Source organism: Sorex araneus, chromosome 1 (assembly GCF_027595985.1).
Source record: "Sorex araneus isolate mSorAra2 chromosome 1, mSorAra2.pri, whole genome shotgun sequence".
In the NCBI taxonomy this organism is placed as follows: Eukaryota; Metazoa; Chordata; class Mammalia; order Eulipotyphla; family Soricidae; genus Sorex; species Sorex araneus.
This window is the reverse complement of record NC_073302.1, coordinates 237040140-237056362: the sequence shown is the minus strand read 5'-3', so window position 1 is coordinate 237056362 and position 16223 is coordinate 237040140. Positions and strand designations below refer to the sequence as shown.

Sequence of the window (16223 nt, the reverse complement as noted above, 5' to 3'; positions counted from 1 at the left end):
AGTTCGGGAACCCATCCCTTCACCAGTGCCCATTCTCCACCACCCGTAAACCCAGCGTCCCTCCCACCCTCCCCAATCCCATCTCCCCCCCACCCCACCCTGCCACTGTGGCAGGGCATTCCCTTCTGTTCTCTCTCTCTAATTAGCTGTTGTGGTTTGCAATAAAGGTGTTGAGTGGCCACTGTGCTCAGTCTCTAGCCCTCATTCTATGCTCAAACTTTTGAATAAGTACTATTAGCGGTCCCATTTTGCAGTTGGAGAAATTACTGGTAAGTAGAAGAGGCATAGTTTTAACCAAAGACTATTCCATAAAGCGAATGCTTTTAGCCATGATTCAGTGCTTCGGATAATCACTTCCTGTGTCTTTCCTTGTTCAATTCCAAATTAGTCTACGATTCATATGTCGGATTGGTGGAAATGAGAAGCAGGGAAGGAACTTAAATTTCTGTCCTTCTGGCAGAGATAATTTTGAATGAGCATCTCTTAATTTTTAAGGAGTTCAAATGATTCCACTTGGCTGTACCTCCCTCTTTCATCTGCTTTTTTGTGTATTTGTGTTTGGGGGACCACAGCCAGCAAAACTCAGGGGATACTTTTGGGGTGACCTTAAGGTGTCAGGGACTAATCCTCAGCCTTCTTCATTGAAGTCTGTGAAGTCTGTCCCTTGAGCTATATCTGGCCATTTGTCATTCAGTCTTTTTCTTTCCTTACCCTTTTACTTCTTTGCTCATTCATAAGCCTCAAGCAGCAGAAGAAAAAGAAAAGAAAAGAAGACAAATTCTGATTCTTTCTTCACCCCCTGTAGCTCTGGCTCCAATAATTAATGATACTTCCTTGTCAGTTCCTTCCATTATTTAGCTCCTTTCAAAAGGTCCTTTTTTTGAACACCTCCAGTGTATAGTAGCCCTAAACTATTCACTAAACAGAACCTATAACCATTTCACAGGCAATACAATGCCTGGTTACAATAATGGTTTCTTTAATATTCCACATAATGGTATCTTTAATATTCCATAAGATGAAATTACAGAATCACAAATATCTACTTAAGTTTCCATGGCTGAAAATTTAAAACTTGAAATAAAAGATTCTGATTTAACATCTTTTATCTATTATTTGTCAACTGCACCACTTGATAATAATCATTTTCACATTTATTTAGCATAGAAGTCTTATAATAACACAATTGATTTATGGTCTTACTGGGGATTATTTTTGTATGTTATTACTTGTAATATATCTTCACTTCCATTAAATGTGACTATTTTCAATTTTACAGTGATGAGCAACAACGAGATTATTTAATGGAAAGACGGGACCTCGCCATTGATTTTATTTTTTCTTTAGTATTAATAGAAGTTTTGAAACAGGTAGGTAATGAATTTAGAGTTGCTCTTAGATAAGATCTAAAAACTACATTTAAAAAAATCTAAATTTCTATGTCTGGCTCTGCCCTCTGAGTGACTCTTTTCACACACCATGATACTCTCTATGTCCATACATTTATAAGCAGATTTCATGACTTCATGACATACAATGATTGCACTCATTCGTGGGATATAAAAAACACAATATGAGATTATTGCCCATGGACAATAGAAATGAGAGCCAGGATTATCCCATGGTTGGAAACTTGTCACAAGTGAGGGAAGTGTGAGAGGGCAGTTAGATAGAGAAGGTACCACTATGACAATGACAGTTGGAAATGATCACTCTGGACAAGAACTGTGTGCTACAAGGAGGTAAAGGGATATACACTATAACCTTACAGTACCTGTACCCCAAAATATAAAGCCAGAGAGAGAGAGAGAGAGGAGAGAAGTGTCTGCCATAGAGCCAGACTGGGTGTGAGGGGTGGAAGGAGGGAAACTGAGGACTTTGGTGGTGGGAAATGTATACTGGGCAGGTGTTGGAACACTGTATGACTGAAACCTGATCATAGATATCTTTGTAACTGTTTATTTCACAGTGATTTAATAATTTTTAATCTTAAATTATTTATGATTAAATTGTTTATTATATCATAATAATTGTTTGTTAATTTTTAATCTTAATTACATTATTTATTAGAGCATATGAATTGTTTATGGATTACTGAAAGCTGTATATAATTATTGAAGTACTATTGCTGCTCTGATCATTAATATCCCTTTAATATATTTTTTTTTTACAGATTCCACTTCATCCTGTAATAGACAGCTTGATACATGATGTTATTAACTTAGCTTTCAAGCACTTTAAATACAAAGAAGGGTAAAGTAATTTTTTCACCTTGGAGTTTTTAAGATGGATGCTTCAAGCTAAATCAGGTTGGGTCTCTTCAGATGACCAGGGATCTCTGAACTTGTTGAATTATTTCTTCTTAGGTACCTTGGTCCTAACACTGGCAATATGCACATCGTTGCAGACCTGTATGCAGAAGTCATTGGTGTTCTGGCACAAGCTAAGTAAGTGATCATTAAATCATAAATGGGATCATGAAACCACAGGAATGAATGTCTCTCTTAACCCACCTCAGCCTTACCCACAGGAAGGTGATGTATCTGAGTTTACAGGGAACTAAAGCTCTTTTTACCCTGTGTGTCTCCTCTCTGACTCTGATTAAGAAGCTCCTCCAAAGTAAGTACTGAGACCCTTTTCAGTGTGTCTTTTTTGTTACCTTTTTCACTAGCAACTGGGCCAGATCTTATCCAGTGTCCATGAGTTTTCATGAATTTCAGGCAACTGTATCAGGAAAGAGACTTACCAAGTATTTAGTTTGTTTCTACCCAAGTATTCCAAAGAAGTTCATCAGTTTTTAAAGTTTTGTTGTATATGGTCTATGAGGGGAAGGTTACAATATATCATCTATGAATGGGAAAATTCCATTCTAGAATATCTCTGTCCTATAGCCCTTAGTTAATTCAGCGGAGTTAAAAATGGCCCAGACTCTGTCATGGAAACAAGTGGGGGGAGAAGGGTGGGGAATTCTCATTGCTAAATTTATCTGGCCCTGTAACATTACTTGCAGGCTAGAACAAAGTAGTGTTATACTAATAGCAATGATATACTCCTTCCAAAAGTGATGTCACACCCTATTCACCCATCTTCATTTTATTCAACCCCGAGGCAAAGTGGGCAAGATTATGAATGCCTAGGTTAGGCCAAATGAGCCCCAAACATAATATGAGACCAAGCCAAGAGGCCAGTTTAAAGTAACAGTGATGCCCTGATCCTTATGAAATATAATCCTTGAGATTTTTATCTTCAGGACATGGAGTTTCCTAACTTAGTAGCATGGAAACACCCAATTTATTTTTCCCTTTTTATAATTAAAAAAATTTGGGTCACACCCACTGTTGCACAGGACTTGCTCCTGGCTTTGTGAGCAAAGATTACTCCTGGCAGTGCTTGGGGAACCATATGCAGTGTCAGGGATAAAACCAGGGCTGGCGGTGTTCCAAAGCAAGCACCTTCTCCCCTGTACTCTTTCTCCAGTCCCAGGAATACCCATTTAATAAATTTTTAATTAAGAAATTAAGTTCTTATCCAGCAACTTTGCCTAACCAAAACTTGAGCTTGGAAAATAGACCTATCCACCACCTTACATGCCCCCCCAAAAAAGTAAAAAGTAAAATAAAATTATATGCATACATATATGTGTATATATATGTATATATATATACACAGATTGGTGTGACACTGACTCTAAAGAGGAGTGAATAAATTGCTGCCAATTAAATATATAAAGCTCAAAGACTGAGCAACAGAAAAGAAAAATAAAGTGGCCAAAACATAAAAACTAAACATTAGAGTGACGTGAGCCATCTCTTTTGAAAGATTGTTTATTGTCCTTTTGTTATAACCCATTGTGATCATTGCAGTTCATGAATCATTTAAGGAGGGAAAAAGGAATATTGCTTTTGGGAGAGATTTCCATTGCAATAGAATAATAAAAGTTCTCGAGTTTTGAAGAGACAAGCTACATTTGTGTAGCAAATTAATTCATGTATATCGACTTCATTCTTAGAAAATATTAGAAAAAGTATTATTAATAAGTATTTTGGCTGATTTGTCAAAGCCTAAAAATCTCAACATATTCCTTTGTCATCCTTTGTAATTATCTCAACACATTCCTTTGTAATTATCTCAGCATTATTATCTTATACTATCATAATATCTTATATTATCAGTTATCTTAAGCCAAAAGTGACTTGGTATTTTTTTTCTTATATTTTGGTAATTGCCAGTACATAACAACGTTGATTGTTAGAGGATGATCTTTCTTAGCTATGTCAGTTCTGAGTTGGTTGTGAATGAGTTGAAAAACCATTCCATAACTAAGCAACACTTGATGAAAGTGGAAATATCCATATTAGGTCAGATTTCTCGTCCACCAAGCTAGTGATTTCTTGCCAGTAGAAGCTTTTTTTTATTTTCATGACGTCAATATTTGTCCCAAATCTGTCCTAGTAGGATATAAGAAATGCCTTGATTTGGAAAATTCTCCAGTGCTTTCTAATCAAAATAGAACCCCTTGGTAAGTGGTAAGTGAGTTCTTGTAGTGATTGGAATAATGCACAGTAATCTCATTGACATACCCTCATCCTGTCAGTGGAGAGTTGATAGATGGTACAATTTTAAACCAGTGTCATTCTTTAAATTATCACCTTCTTTTCTTAAATTTACCAAGACCTTTATTATCACCTCAGTAAACTAATGTTTTATCTTTGTGTGTGTGTGTGTGTGTGTGTGTGTGCACACGCACACATGTGCAGGTGTGTGTGTCTGGACATATGCTTATCTGGCTTGGGCGATTATCTTTTTTAAGAGAGAGAGAGAGAGAGAGAGAGAGAGAGAGAGAGAGAAAGAGAGAGAGAAAGAGAGAGAGAGAGAATGTGGGGTTCTCCAGAATGGAGAAGGAGCCCCAGCATGAGATAGGAAAGTATGAAAGTCTGTATCCCAAGAGGGGAGATGTGGGCCACACATATATATAATTTAGTACCACATGTGCTTGGCCACAATATATGGGCACAGGCAACCCAGGGCTCACGCAGGATATGTGCCAGTAACAAAACAAAAAAATATATATTTAGATTGAATATCTCATACCTAGTAATGCAAAAAAAAATTTCTTTTTATAACTTTAGTTATTTATATGTAGTTTGGTCTTTAGGTTTAGCAGAATAGTTCTTTTTTACAATCTCCTAATGATAACGTGCTTTATTCTTGTCATTAAGAGGGAAAAAATGTTATTTAGTGATACTAACCTCTACTGTTGGATTCTTAAAAATAAATAACATTTTTATTTATTTATATTTGGCTTTTTGGGTCACACCCAGCAATACTTAGTGGTTACTCCTGTTTAGGAATCACTCCTGGCAGTGCTCGGGGGACCATATGGGATGCTGGGGATCGAACCTGGTTGGCCTCATGCAAGGCAAATGCCCTTCCTGCTGTACTATTGCTCCAGCCCCCTTGGACTCTTTTTTTTTTAATTTAAATTTATTTATTTTTTAATTAGTGAGTCACAGTGAGGGTATAGTTAGTCATTCACACATTTTTGTGCTTGTTTTTCCCTCATGCAATGTTTGAGAGCCCATCCCTCCACTAGTGTCCATTCTCCACCACCAATGAACCCAGCATCCATCCCACACCCCCAATCCTGTCCCCCCCACCCCACCCCACCTCTGTGGCTGGGCATTCCAATTTGATATCTCCCTTTCCTTTTGGGTGTTGTGGTTTGCAATAGGGGTATTGAGTGGTCATCCTGTTCAGTCTCTAGTCTACTTTCAGCACGCATCTCCCTTCCCGCGCGGGATCTCCAATCACATATTACTTGGTCTTCCCTTCTCTATCTGAGATGACTTCCCCCAACGTGTGAGGCCAGCTTCCAAGATGTGGAGCCAACCTCCTGGTATTATATACTACTATTCTTGGGTATTATATTGTTTTATAATCCAGAGATGAGTGCAATCTTTCTATGTCTGTCCCTCTCTTTCTGGCTCATTTCACTTAGCATGATACTTTCCATGTTGATCCATTTATATGCAAAGTTCATGACTTCATCCTTTCTAACAGCTGCATAGTATTCCATCAGAGTTAGGAATTACTTTTTTTCAAGAGGTTTTGGGTTAAAATCGTGTACATTGACTTGTTCTTCAAGCCTGTCTTCTCCCTTGAAGCCGTATCTCTCTTGCTCATGTCTCTGTTTCTTTGCTTGCTTGTTTCTGCTCCGGAAAAGCTTGTGGTATCTCTCAAACATGTCCTTCTCCCTCTTTATCTCCTCAATTTTTCTAAATAATTTTCAATAAAAACTTTCTTGCTTCACAAAAGATAAATTTAAATCCTGTATATTGACATAAATAGCAGGTATTGCTTTTAAAATTCATAGATTTCAGGTTATATGACATAATCTTAATGTATATATTCTTATACCCTATGTTCATAATATGTACTATTCATTTAAAGCAGTTTTTTTATGTGAATGTTGCAGTGCACCAGAGACTGAGTAATCATTTAGTTCCTGTATTACTAAATAGAAAAGATTTGGTTTTTCAAAAAACATTCATTTTTACTAGAACTTGCAGGGTGGGGACTCCTTAGTAGTTCTCAGGAAGTCAAGAAGCCACCACTGATGATATTCAGCCAGTCATGTCTGCAGTTCAGCACAGAGGCCTGAGAACACAGTGTGACCCAGGCCAGGGGTGCCAGAGACTAACAGGACCACACAGTGATGCCAGGGTTCTCAAAGGCCACACAGTGTACAGTGTGGTGCCAGGGATTGAACCCCAGTCCGCTGCATGCTGGGTATATGCCCTAACTGCTATACTACCTCCCAGCCCTTTTATTTGAATTATATTAAGGAAAATTGGATTTTAAGTACAAGTCAACTTTTAGGTTATTTTTATGCTGAAATAACATGTCTATCTCATTTAGGACTTTTTAAAATAAAAGATAGCCATGTTTATTTTTAAAGGAGAAATGAATAGACTTTCAGCCACTAAGTCATGAGAATACTGGAATGATGTGAAATACAAATAACCTACTCCTCCTGCCTTTACTTACTTTGGTCGTGGATTAGAAATAGCAAACTTTCCTAAGTATCTTGGACCTTAACATTTGATTTCATGCAAATCCATATGTTTACTTTATCCTTTTAAATTCTCACATTTTAAATCAAAGTTATTAGAAAAGACTGATGCTGGAGATAAATCCCAGAATATTCAAGAACATAGTTTTGGAAGTCTCAAATAGGTATCTGATTACAGATAGATTATACATTTAATGAACTAAGTTGTACTTTAATATTTGCTAATTTTATAGTCCTAAGAATTAATTTGCAATTTTGCAATTAATTTCCAGTATATGTTACTTATAATGTAAACAAAAACTATTTTCTAACATATTTAATAGCACGTAAGAATGTCAGAATAGGCCAGCAAGTTTAGGGTGCTATTTAAAAATGGAATGAATGCTTTGTAGAGACCTGTACTATATAGGCTACTATGGGATAGGATTGTACCCTAGCATATCCTTAGTTGTATTATTATACATTAGGGAATATCTAATTTATAAAACATTTATTTATTTATTTATTTAGTCACCATGAAATTAGAGGTATTCATGAATTGGTTTTAGGCATACAATGTTTCAACCCTGATCTCTTCAACACCATCCACTTCCTTCTACCAACTCCCCATTTCTGCATTTGCTTCCTACCCTGCTTTTACGAGAGGCACTTTTAATAATATACATTTTCAAAATGTGATGTACAGTACATTGTCATTTATAAAACATTTAGATCTTGACATTATTTATATTTTTCCCTCATTGCCTTTCTAAAATCTTTCTATTGTGAAATGTATAGAGTAAATTTAAGAAAAGTGTATCAATTTTAGAAAAGTCCAATTTCTGTCAACAGGTTGTTACCAAATGCAATCTAATCTGCACACAAGCCCCAAAATGAAAGATAACAAGCATTCAAAAAGACTTTACACCCACTTGCCAATCACAAACTCCTTGTACTGAATTTTTGGTGACCAATATCTATATGGTTATCACCTACTTTAATTCTCATAAATCTCTATTCTTTTTAAGTTATTGTTGAGTTTTTGTTCCAAAATTCTGGAGTTCTATTAGATGGCCTTTAATTTTTGTCACCATTACTTTGTAATCATGTCTAATCTCGCCTTACTCTGAATTGCTCCTTTTCACTTACTCAGGATCTCAAGCTGTGAGTCCCAGGAAACAAAATATAATGAATCTTATAAATCCTTTTCCTGTAGTTTTTCCTTTTTTTAACTTAATAATCAAAGCAGCAGGGACTAGAGAGCTAATAAGGAGGTTAAGGTGTTTGCTTTCTTTACAAGGGGGCAATCTAAGTTTGATCCCCAGCACCCCATATGGTCCTCAAGACCTAAACAGGAGTGATTCCAGAGCAGAGAGACAGGACTAAACCCTGAGCACCATGGGTGTGACCCCAAGCTTATAGTAACTATCAAAGCAAAAGCAGCCATCTCAGAACTAGTTGTTATTATTTGTATGTATATGTTCCTTTACTTTTAAGTTCTTTGAAGACCTGCTATTCCATCCTCTTAGGATCCCTCTGTTTAATTCTATACGAAAATGTTGTAATTAATATTATTGTTCATTAATGTTATTTTACTTTCAAGCAATACAAATACCTCAAATTCCTTGTAAAATCCCAAACATGTGGTAGACAGCTGACTCATCTATGAGTTGAGCCTGGCATTTTTCCATGATTAAATTTTTCCTCAATCTACACATGTCTTTTTTAACCTGAAACTCTTGAAGAACTAATAACAGGAAACTTCAGAAATAAATGCAAACTGTTTCTTGGCATTATTTCTGTCACTGTCTAAATTGTTCATCTTCTCACAACTGAATACTTAAGGCCCCTGAGTTCTGCAATTGTGTTGAAAATTGCCAAGCCTGAGTAAGTGAAGCCATCAGTCTCAATTGAGGAGATAGAGTTTGTCAAGAGGGTTCAAATTCACCCTGGATCCGTTCCCTACCTGAAGATGATATTGAGCATCCTTATGGCACAGGATAAGAAAGAAGATTGAATACTGGACCAAATCTCCAATATTGAATCCTAATAAAACAAGAGCCATTCTACTTACTGATTTGAAAATCTTCTTTTCTGGACCCTGTCACTGCTTGGTGCTGGAAGTTTCCATTACAGTCTATTTTATACCCTTTATTTGATACATCCCTTATGTTTTCTCAGATTCCCTGCTGTAAAGAAGAAATTTATGGCAGAGCTAAAAGAACTGCGGCACAAAGAACAGAGCCCTTATGTGGTTCAAAGCATAATCAGTTTGATAATGGGGATGAAATTCTTTCGAATTAAGATGTATCCAGTGGAGGACTTTGAAGCTTCTCTTCAATTTATGCAGGTGATGTCTTGGGCAGATGAATGGAAGGCCTTGTCACCATGAACAGCTCTCTTAGGATGTGAAAGCTTTGTCAACATGGGAGGACAGGAAAATTCCACACTCATTGTTTTAAATAATTGAGTTGCAGGAACATAATTTAATTTCTGAACTTTTATGTCATCTTTGGGTAAACTATCTATTTGAAATATTTTGGATGGACTATTTGTTGATTTTTTTTACCTCATCAGCTACATATTATTCTACAATTAAAATGTAGCTAGGTTTTTCACACACTTTAGAATTGGTAGCATTGAACTGGTTATTGTAGCATGCACAGGTATCAGTACTTGAATAAAGAAATGGTTTTTATTTATTTAATTAAAAAATATTAATTTAGAAACTGGGGAGATAGCTTAAAGGGCTAGGACACATGCCTTGCATACATGAAACTCTGAGTTCAGTTCAAAGCACTTCATAATCCTCAAGGTTGGTGTGATACTGGACACCCCCCAAAAACTATAAGGGGGACCTTTAGTGACCCCAAAATCTGCTGGGCCCAGGAATTGCTGGGTCCTTACTGCTGGGCCAATTATTACCAGCAAATATAGGGCCAGGGTCCTCTGAGCAGTTCTTGGGAGGCTCAAAATAATTTTTAATTCTTAATTTAAGACAGTGACAGGAGAATTTTTTAAAAATTTCCTCTTGCGGTTGGAGATTTATAGCACTTGGTCACTTGCCTTGCACGTGGTTGACCTGGGTTCAATTCCAGCATCCTACATAGTCCCTTGAGCCCTGCCACAAGTGATCTCTCAGAGCACAGAGCAGGAGTAAGCTTTGAGCTCCACTGGTTATGGCCCCAAAACAAATACCTAATAGGTTAAGATATCTATTACAGTGCTCATCACTCTGTACATAGCAAAAGTATCGTTGCTAGTGAGGGCTTAGCAAAATAAGAGTTATAAAATTTCAACAGTTGAAGGTATTTTCTAATGCTGCTGTGAATCATATTTCATAAAAATATTTTATGGAGATGAAATATAGGGCTTACGAATATAGGCTGACTGTAGTACCTCAAATGTACTAGCATAACAATATAAAAGAGATAACAGCACTTTAATGAGGACACTGAGGAATTGGAATCCTCATACACTATTGGTTGGAATGTAAATGTTACAGTCACATTGGAAAACAGTTTGGTAGTTACTCAGTTGTTAATGATTCTATATAACTCAGTTATATAGAATTATATAATCTAGCAATTTCACATCTTAGCATCTACTCAAAGGAAATGAAACTATATATCTCTGTGAAAAATTTGAATGTAAATGTTCATAGTAGCCTTATTCATAATGTCAAAAGAGTAGAGATAACTATTGGGTTCATCAACTGACAATTCATAACAAAAATATATTCATACAGTAAAATATTTTCAGTCATGAAAAGGAACAAAGTATGGGTGAACATTAAAAATATTATACTATGAAAGAAGTTAACCATAAAAGGCCACAGATTATTTAGTTTTATATGTTTGAAATGTCCAGAGTGGGCAAATAAATTGTGATAGAAAATATATAAGAGAAGGAAGGAACTCTAGCTAAAGAAGTTGAAGCTTTTCTAATGAGAAACTTCTAGGTGTAGCTAATGGCTAATGTGATAGATGTCAGTTGTGAATACACCTCAGACTATTTAAATGGCTGAATTTACAGGTTATGTAAACTGTATTCAACAAAGCTACACAGCTGACTTTAAATATGTAGCTGATGCAATATGGAAAAAAACAGAGTGCCCAAAAGCAGATGACTGGTTAAAGAAACTCTGGTATATCTACACAATGGAATACTATGTAGCTGTCAGAAAACATGAAGTCATGAAATTTGCATATAAGTGGATCAACATGGAAAGTATCATGCTGAGTGAAATGAGTCAGAAAGAAAGAGACAGACATAGAAAGATTGCACTCATATGTGGAATATAAAGTAGCTGAGAGGTACAAGCTTACAATGATGCAATTTCTGGCAGATACTTCTCTGGACTTAGTTACTAAAATACTAAAATACAGAAGTACAAAACCGTGCGGCTGCTAGTGCGGCCACTCGACCTCATATCTCTTCATTCTCAGCAACGGAAAACAAATTATCAAATGCTTCCTTTTCAGCAGGTAGACTTTAGGGGGGAGAAACTCCAAACAATAATAGTAAATTTTTTGTTGAAATATTGAATGTAATCAAAGTAAAGTGAAAGCAAAGTGAAATTTACCAGTTACACAGGCGGGGTGGGGGGCTGGGGAGGTGGGGGGAGTGGGGGAGGTTTACTATGGTTCTTGGTGGTGGAATATGTGCACTGGTGAAGGGATGGGTGTTCAAGCATTGTATAACTCAGACTTAAACCTGAAAGCTTTGTAACTTTCCACATGGTCATTCAATAAAAGAATAAATTAATAAATAAAATATGTAGCTGAATGATGCTACGAGTACTTACATACATATGAAAAATAATACAAAAGAGAAGCCACAGTTCTAGGAACCATAAAGTTCTACTCTATACTAGGAAGCTGTTCCATGAGAGTATTGCCTATTTTAGGCTGATATCTTAGATAATATTGAGATGCTGGAGATTTTACTTATTGACGATGGTCCCATTGTTGGCTGAAATTAAGTGGTGATATCTAATGTAGATATTAACATGTCACAACAAATACATGCATGGAACCTGGGACTCTTTCCTCAAAACAATCCCTAATATCCACCACAAGTTATTAACTAAAATGAAAGAGAAAAGGTGCTGACATAATTTCAGGCAGACCAACTTTTCTATTAAATGATTCTCATAGACAGTACTCCATAGGAAAAGACATCCTTGTTCAACAAACTCTTTCAAACATTTCCTTGTCTTAGGTTGGGGGGAGGTAGGGGGAGAGCATTCCAGACTTACTTATGAAACTATCTGAATGATAAACACACCTAAAATGTCAGGGCTAACAAGTAAACAGCCCTGACTGTGCCCCGGGTTATTAGAGCCAAAAATAAGTTTCAAGTTTCATCCCTTTTCCCATGTTTACTTTCTCTGGGTATCTGTGTGTATTCACCAAGGGCCAACCTTCACACACAATAGAATCATCCAACAATTCAGTGGATGAATATCTGCTTGCTGGTTGTATCTTGTTTGTTCTCTTAGCATAGTGATTTGAGATGCAAGTAGGAGCACAAGAAAATCATTCTTGCTGTCTTTGGGACCATTATGAACTTAAATACAACTGATTTTTATTTTATTATTGAATGTGTTATTTGTAGCATATATGATTAAATTAAGAACTTCTTTAAATTTGTTTATATACATCTTATATGTCCAAGTCAATCTATTCTTACTGCCTTTATTCTTTCATCTATATCCTAGGAATGTGCACATTATTTCCTCGAGGTCAAAGACAAAGATATCAAGCATGCCTTGGCTGGACTTTTTGTTGAAATTCTTGTCCCCGTTGCTGCTGTGAGTTACGTTTTTATCTTCAGAATTTTTTCAAGCTGGATGAGAGAATCACCCATTTCATGAAAACAATATTAACATTCATCTCTATTACAGGCTGTTAAAAATGAAGTCAACGTTCCCTGCCTTAGAAACTTTGTTGAAAGCCTATATGATACCACGCTAGAACTTTCTTCTCGAAAGAAGCATTCCTTGGTTAGTATCTATGAGAAAATCTAAAACACAAAACTACAGGATTACAGTTTATTCCAAAGTCTGCTTGCAAGTTATAAGGAGCTTCACAGATAGGAAAATAGCCTACATATTTTCAGCAAGATTTCAAAATTTAGTGCTTGCATTTAAGGTTGACCTTGACTTATATAACATAATGATAATAGACAAAGATTAGACCATGTCATCTCAGATTACCCTCCCCGTCTACGGGTTCTGTGTTGTATTTTCAAGGTTAGCTTAAATTAATTTTTTTAAAATTTATTAAGTTTTCCCTCACCTCCCACCCCAATTGAAAAAATTTATAGGAATAGCTCTTCTGAATCCACAGGAGTTTTCACTGGCTAATTTCTATGGTGATATTCAGAATCTCAATAAAACTTGGCAGGAAAGGAAGTTAGGAGACAGTTACCATAGGAAAGATTCTATAAAGTCTGAGAAAACAGTTTTTGGACACGATGTTGTACTGAAGAGCATCATAGAAAAAAGTTTTGAACTGACCACAATCTTTTGCTCTCCATGGTAAATAAAACTCCAACATATGGATCAAAAGTGATATATGACTTCTACTTGTGATAGTATTGTGGAAGCAAGTTTTTTAGCTGGTTTTCACATGGTTTAGGCTAATTACCAAGTATAACAATTGCCACATTCTTAAAGCAGGTAATCCACATCACTTTGCAGTACAGTGATGTCAGATTTGCTCATTTCTCTAGATGTCATTGTTACTAGTACTTGGTTTTGTTTGGAGATTATTCACTATAATTAACTTTGCATTAATGATTTCAGTAGTTCAAAGTCATTTTTCTGGCCAGAGAAATAGTATAGGGGTAAGTCACTTGCCTTGCATGCGGCTGACCCAGGTTCAATCCTCAACACCACATGTGGGCCCCTTAGTATAACAAGGAGTGATCCCTGAGAACAGACAGTAGGAAGTCCTGAGTATCACCCACCGGGAATGGCCAAAAAGAAAATGAAATCAGTTTAAAAATTAATTAGTAAAAAGAAGAAGAAACTATATGAATGGAATGCACGGCAACTGATTGTGGCAGTCTTTGTTAATTCAAGTTAATAAACAAGCCTTTTACGTTTTTGTTTAAAATGAAAAATAGTACTCACCTTAATTTGAGAGGAGTCATAAAGATTTATACTACATGACTCAGTAAAGTGATGAGAGGTTTTTCATTTATAAGTTTGAGTGATCATTCATTATTCCCACTTGACTCCTCCAGTCTCTGCAGGAAACCAGCGCAGTCCGGCAGGAAAGGCACAGTAGCACCTCTGTTTATTCGGTTGTAAGCAAATTCCTCCTGTGGTTAAATTTGGCTTGGTGGAGTTTACCAATGCAATAACATTCCTTTTAGGAATCTCCCTTAATTACTGGAAGATCACATGTTAAAAACAAATAATAATAATACACACACCTCCCTCTATGATGAGGACAAACTAGGAGCAGAAACAGCCAATAATGTTTTCACAATTCTTGTGTCTTCCTGCTTTTTTTCCTGTGCAGTGAGACTGATCTATCTAAGAGAGTAACCTTGTTCTTCCAAATTCGTGAGGGAAACCTAAATTGGCAAATCAGATTTTCACTTACCGTATGATAAGTGAAACGATATCCGGTCCCCTCTACCATCAGTAAAGGTTTGTACGATACCAGATTTTGCGCAGGCTCCATTGGGCTGGTTGTGTTGTTAAAGGGTTCTTCATATTTTGACCCCATCAAGCCTACTGAAGGAGCTAGAAGGGGTGTGTGCGTGTGTGTGTGTGTGTGTGTGTGTGTGTGTGTGTGTGTTTCCTACCTATTTTGCTGAAATATAAATCATCCTATGACCTCATCTTCTTTCTCCTCAGGCCTTATACCCCCTGGTGACCTGTCTGCTTTGTGTCAGTCAGAAGCAACTGTTCCTGAACAGATGGCACATTTTCCTGAACAACTGCCTATCCAACCTTAAAGTTAGTATTTGTCAGATTTAAAAAAGGAGTCTCTTATAGAAATATATAAAAATTCTTAGATTGGCATATTGCTTCTAAGTTACTCCTAGTATTGGGGAGCGGAGGGGTGGATTATACTATGATAATAGTTTTTTTAAAAGTGTTTCCAGTTTTAGGAGGGGAATAGGGATAGGAGGAATCACTTTGACTTTAAAGAAAATATTCTGTCGTGGTGTGACTAAATGCCCTTTTTATACATGTTTTTTGTTAGATTTTTTATCTTTTTTTTTTCCAGTGTGGGTAAAACCTCTTTTAGCTGAGGCAAGCAGATGATTTGATTTCAGAAATGGATTGCTGTCTCTTCCATCACTCCATTGCCCTTCGATCTCGGGAAATATTTGAAATATGTTTGAGTCTTTGGGAGGATTGGCCTAAGTACATAGAACTATTATTCCCAGTCACTATTGTCATCAGTGGAAGGTATTCTATTCAGGGAACATGACAGGTCATCACCATAAGCATTGCTCTAGAGGACTGGAAGGGCAAAAATCATGACACCGTAAGCAAGAGGTCTACAGTTCATAACTATTCAGAACTCCATAATGATCAGCTTTAAAATCAGCTTTATAGGGCTCGACATGTTGCTCAACTCACCTGGCACATGAGGGGTTCTGGGTAAAAATTAAAAACAAGGAAAGAGAAGAAATTACCAAACTGTTTGGGGCCTACAAAGACAAGTGAAAGGTCTAGAGCACAGGTCCCCAGTCCAAGGAACCTGGGCTTGATCCCAGTACTTCATGCCTCTTTAGTATGGCCTGTGTAATTCTGGTGAGCCCAGCAGCACAGGGGATGTCCCCAAACAAACAAAAATAACTCTATAAGCCTTAATATGGTAAACATTTTAAGCTGTAATGTCTTCCTGATAAATGAACTTAGTGAAAAACATTCCTAGCATCAATGAAAGTGACATGATTTTTTCAGAATTATTTCTAGTGGCATTCTAAGATGTTTAATATGTGTGTATGACAGATTTTTATTCATTTATCATGCTATCAAATTTAAAGACTGTAGTTTTTTAAGCCGCTATATATGAATTCGCCACATCCTTTCTTAGCAAAGCCCTCATGTTATCTCCCTCTGTGTTTGCAGAATCTCATTACCTCTGCCTAGGTAATTACTGGAAATAATGTTAATTATTACATGTTACATGTTAAT

General features: G+C 36.5%; 1 protein-coding gene across 4 annotated transcripts in view; it reads left to right on the top strand.

Moving 5' to 3' along the window:
* The window catches only part of FRY (FRY microtubule binding protein), a 474614-nt gene that overhangs the window by 307070 nt on the left and 151321 nt on the right, over positions 1–16223 (top strand). For all 4 annotated transcript variants that reach the window (XM_055132608.1, XM_055133183.1, XM_004604538.2 and 1 more), the window contains 7 exons: positions 1280–1370; positions 2174–2253; positions 2367–2447; positions 9233–9401; positions 12774–12866; positions 12960–13058; positions 14928–15029. In XM_055132608.1, the coding sequence (XP_054988583.1) occupies positions 1280–1370; positions 2174–2253; positions 2367–2447; positions 9233–9401; positions 12774–12866; positions 12960–13058; positions 14928–15029 (715 nt within the window). The remainder of the gene's footprint in view (positions 1–1279; positions 1371–2173; positions 2254–2366; positions 2448–9232; positions 9402–12773; positions 12867–12959; positions 13059–14927; positions 15030–16223) is intronic.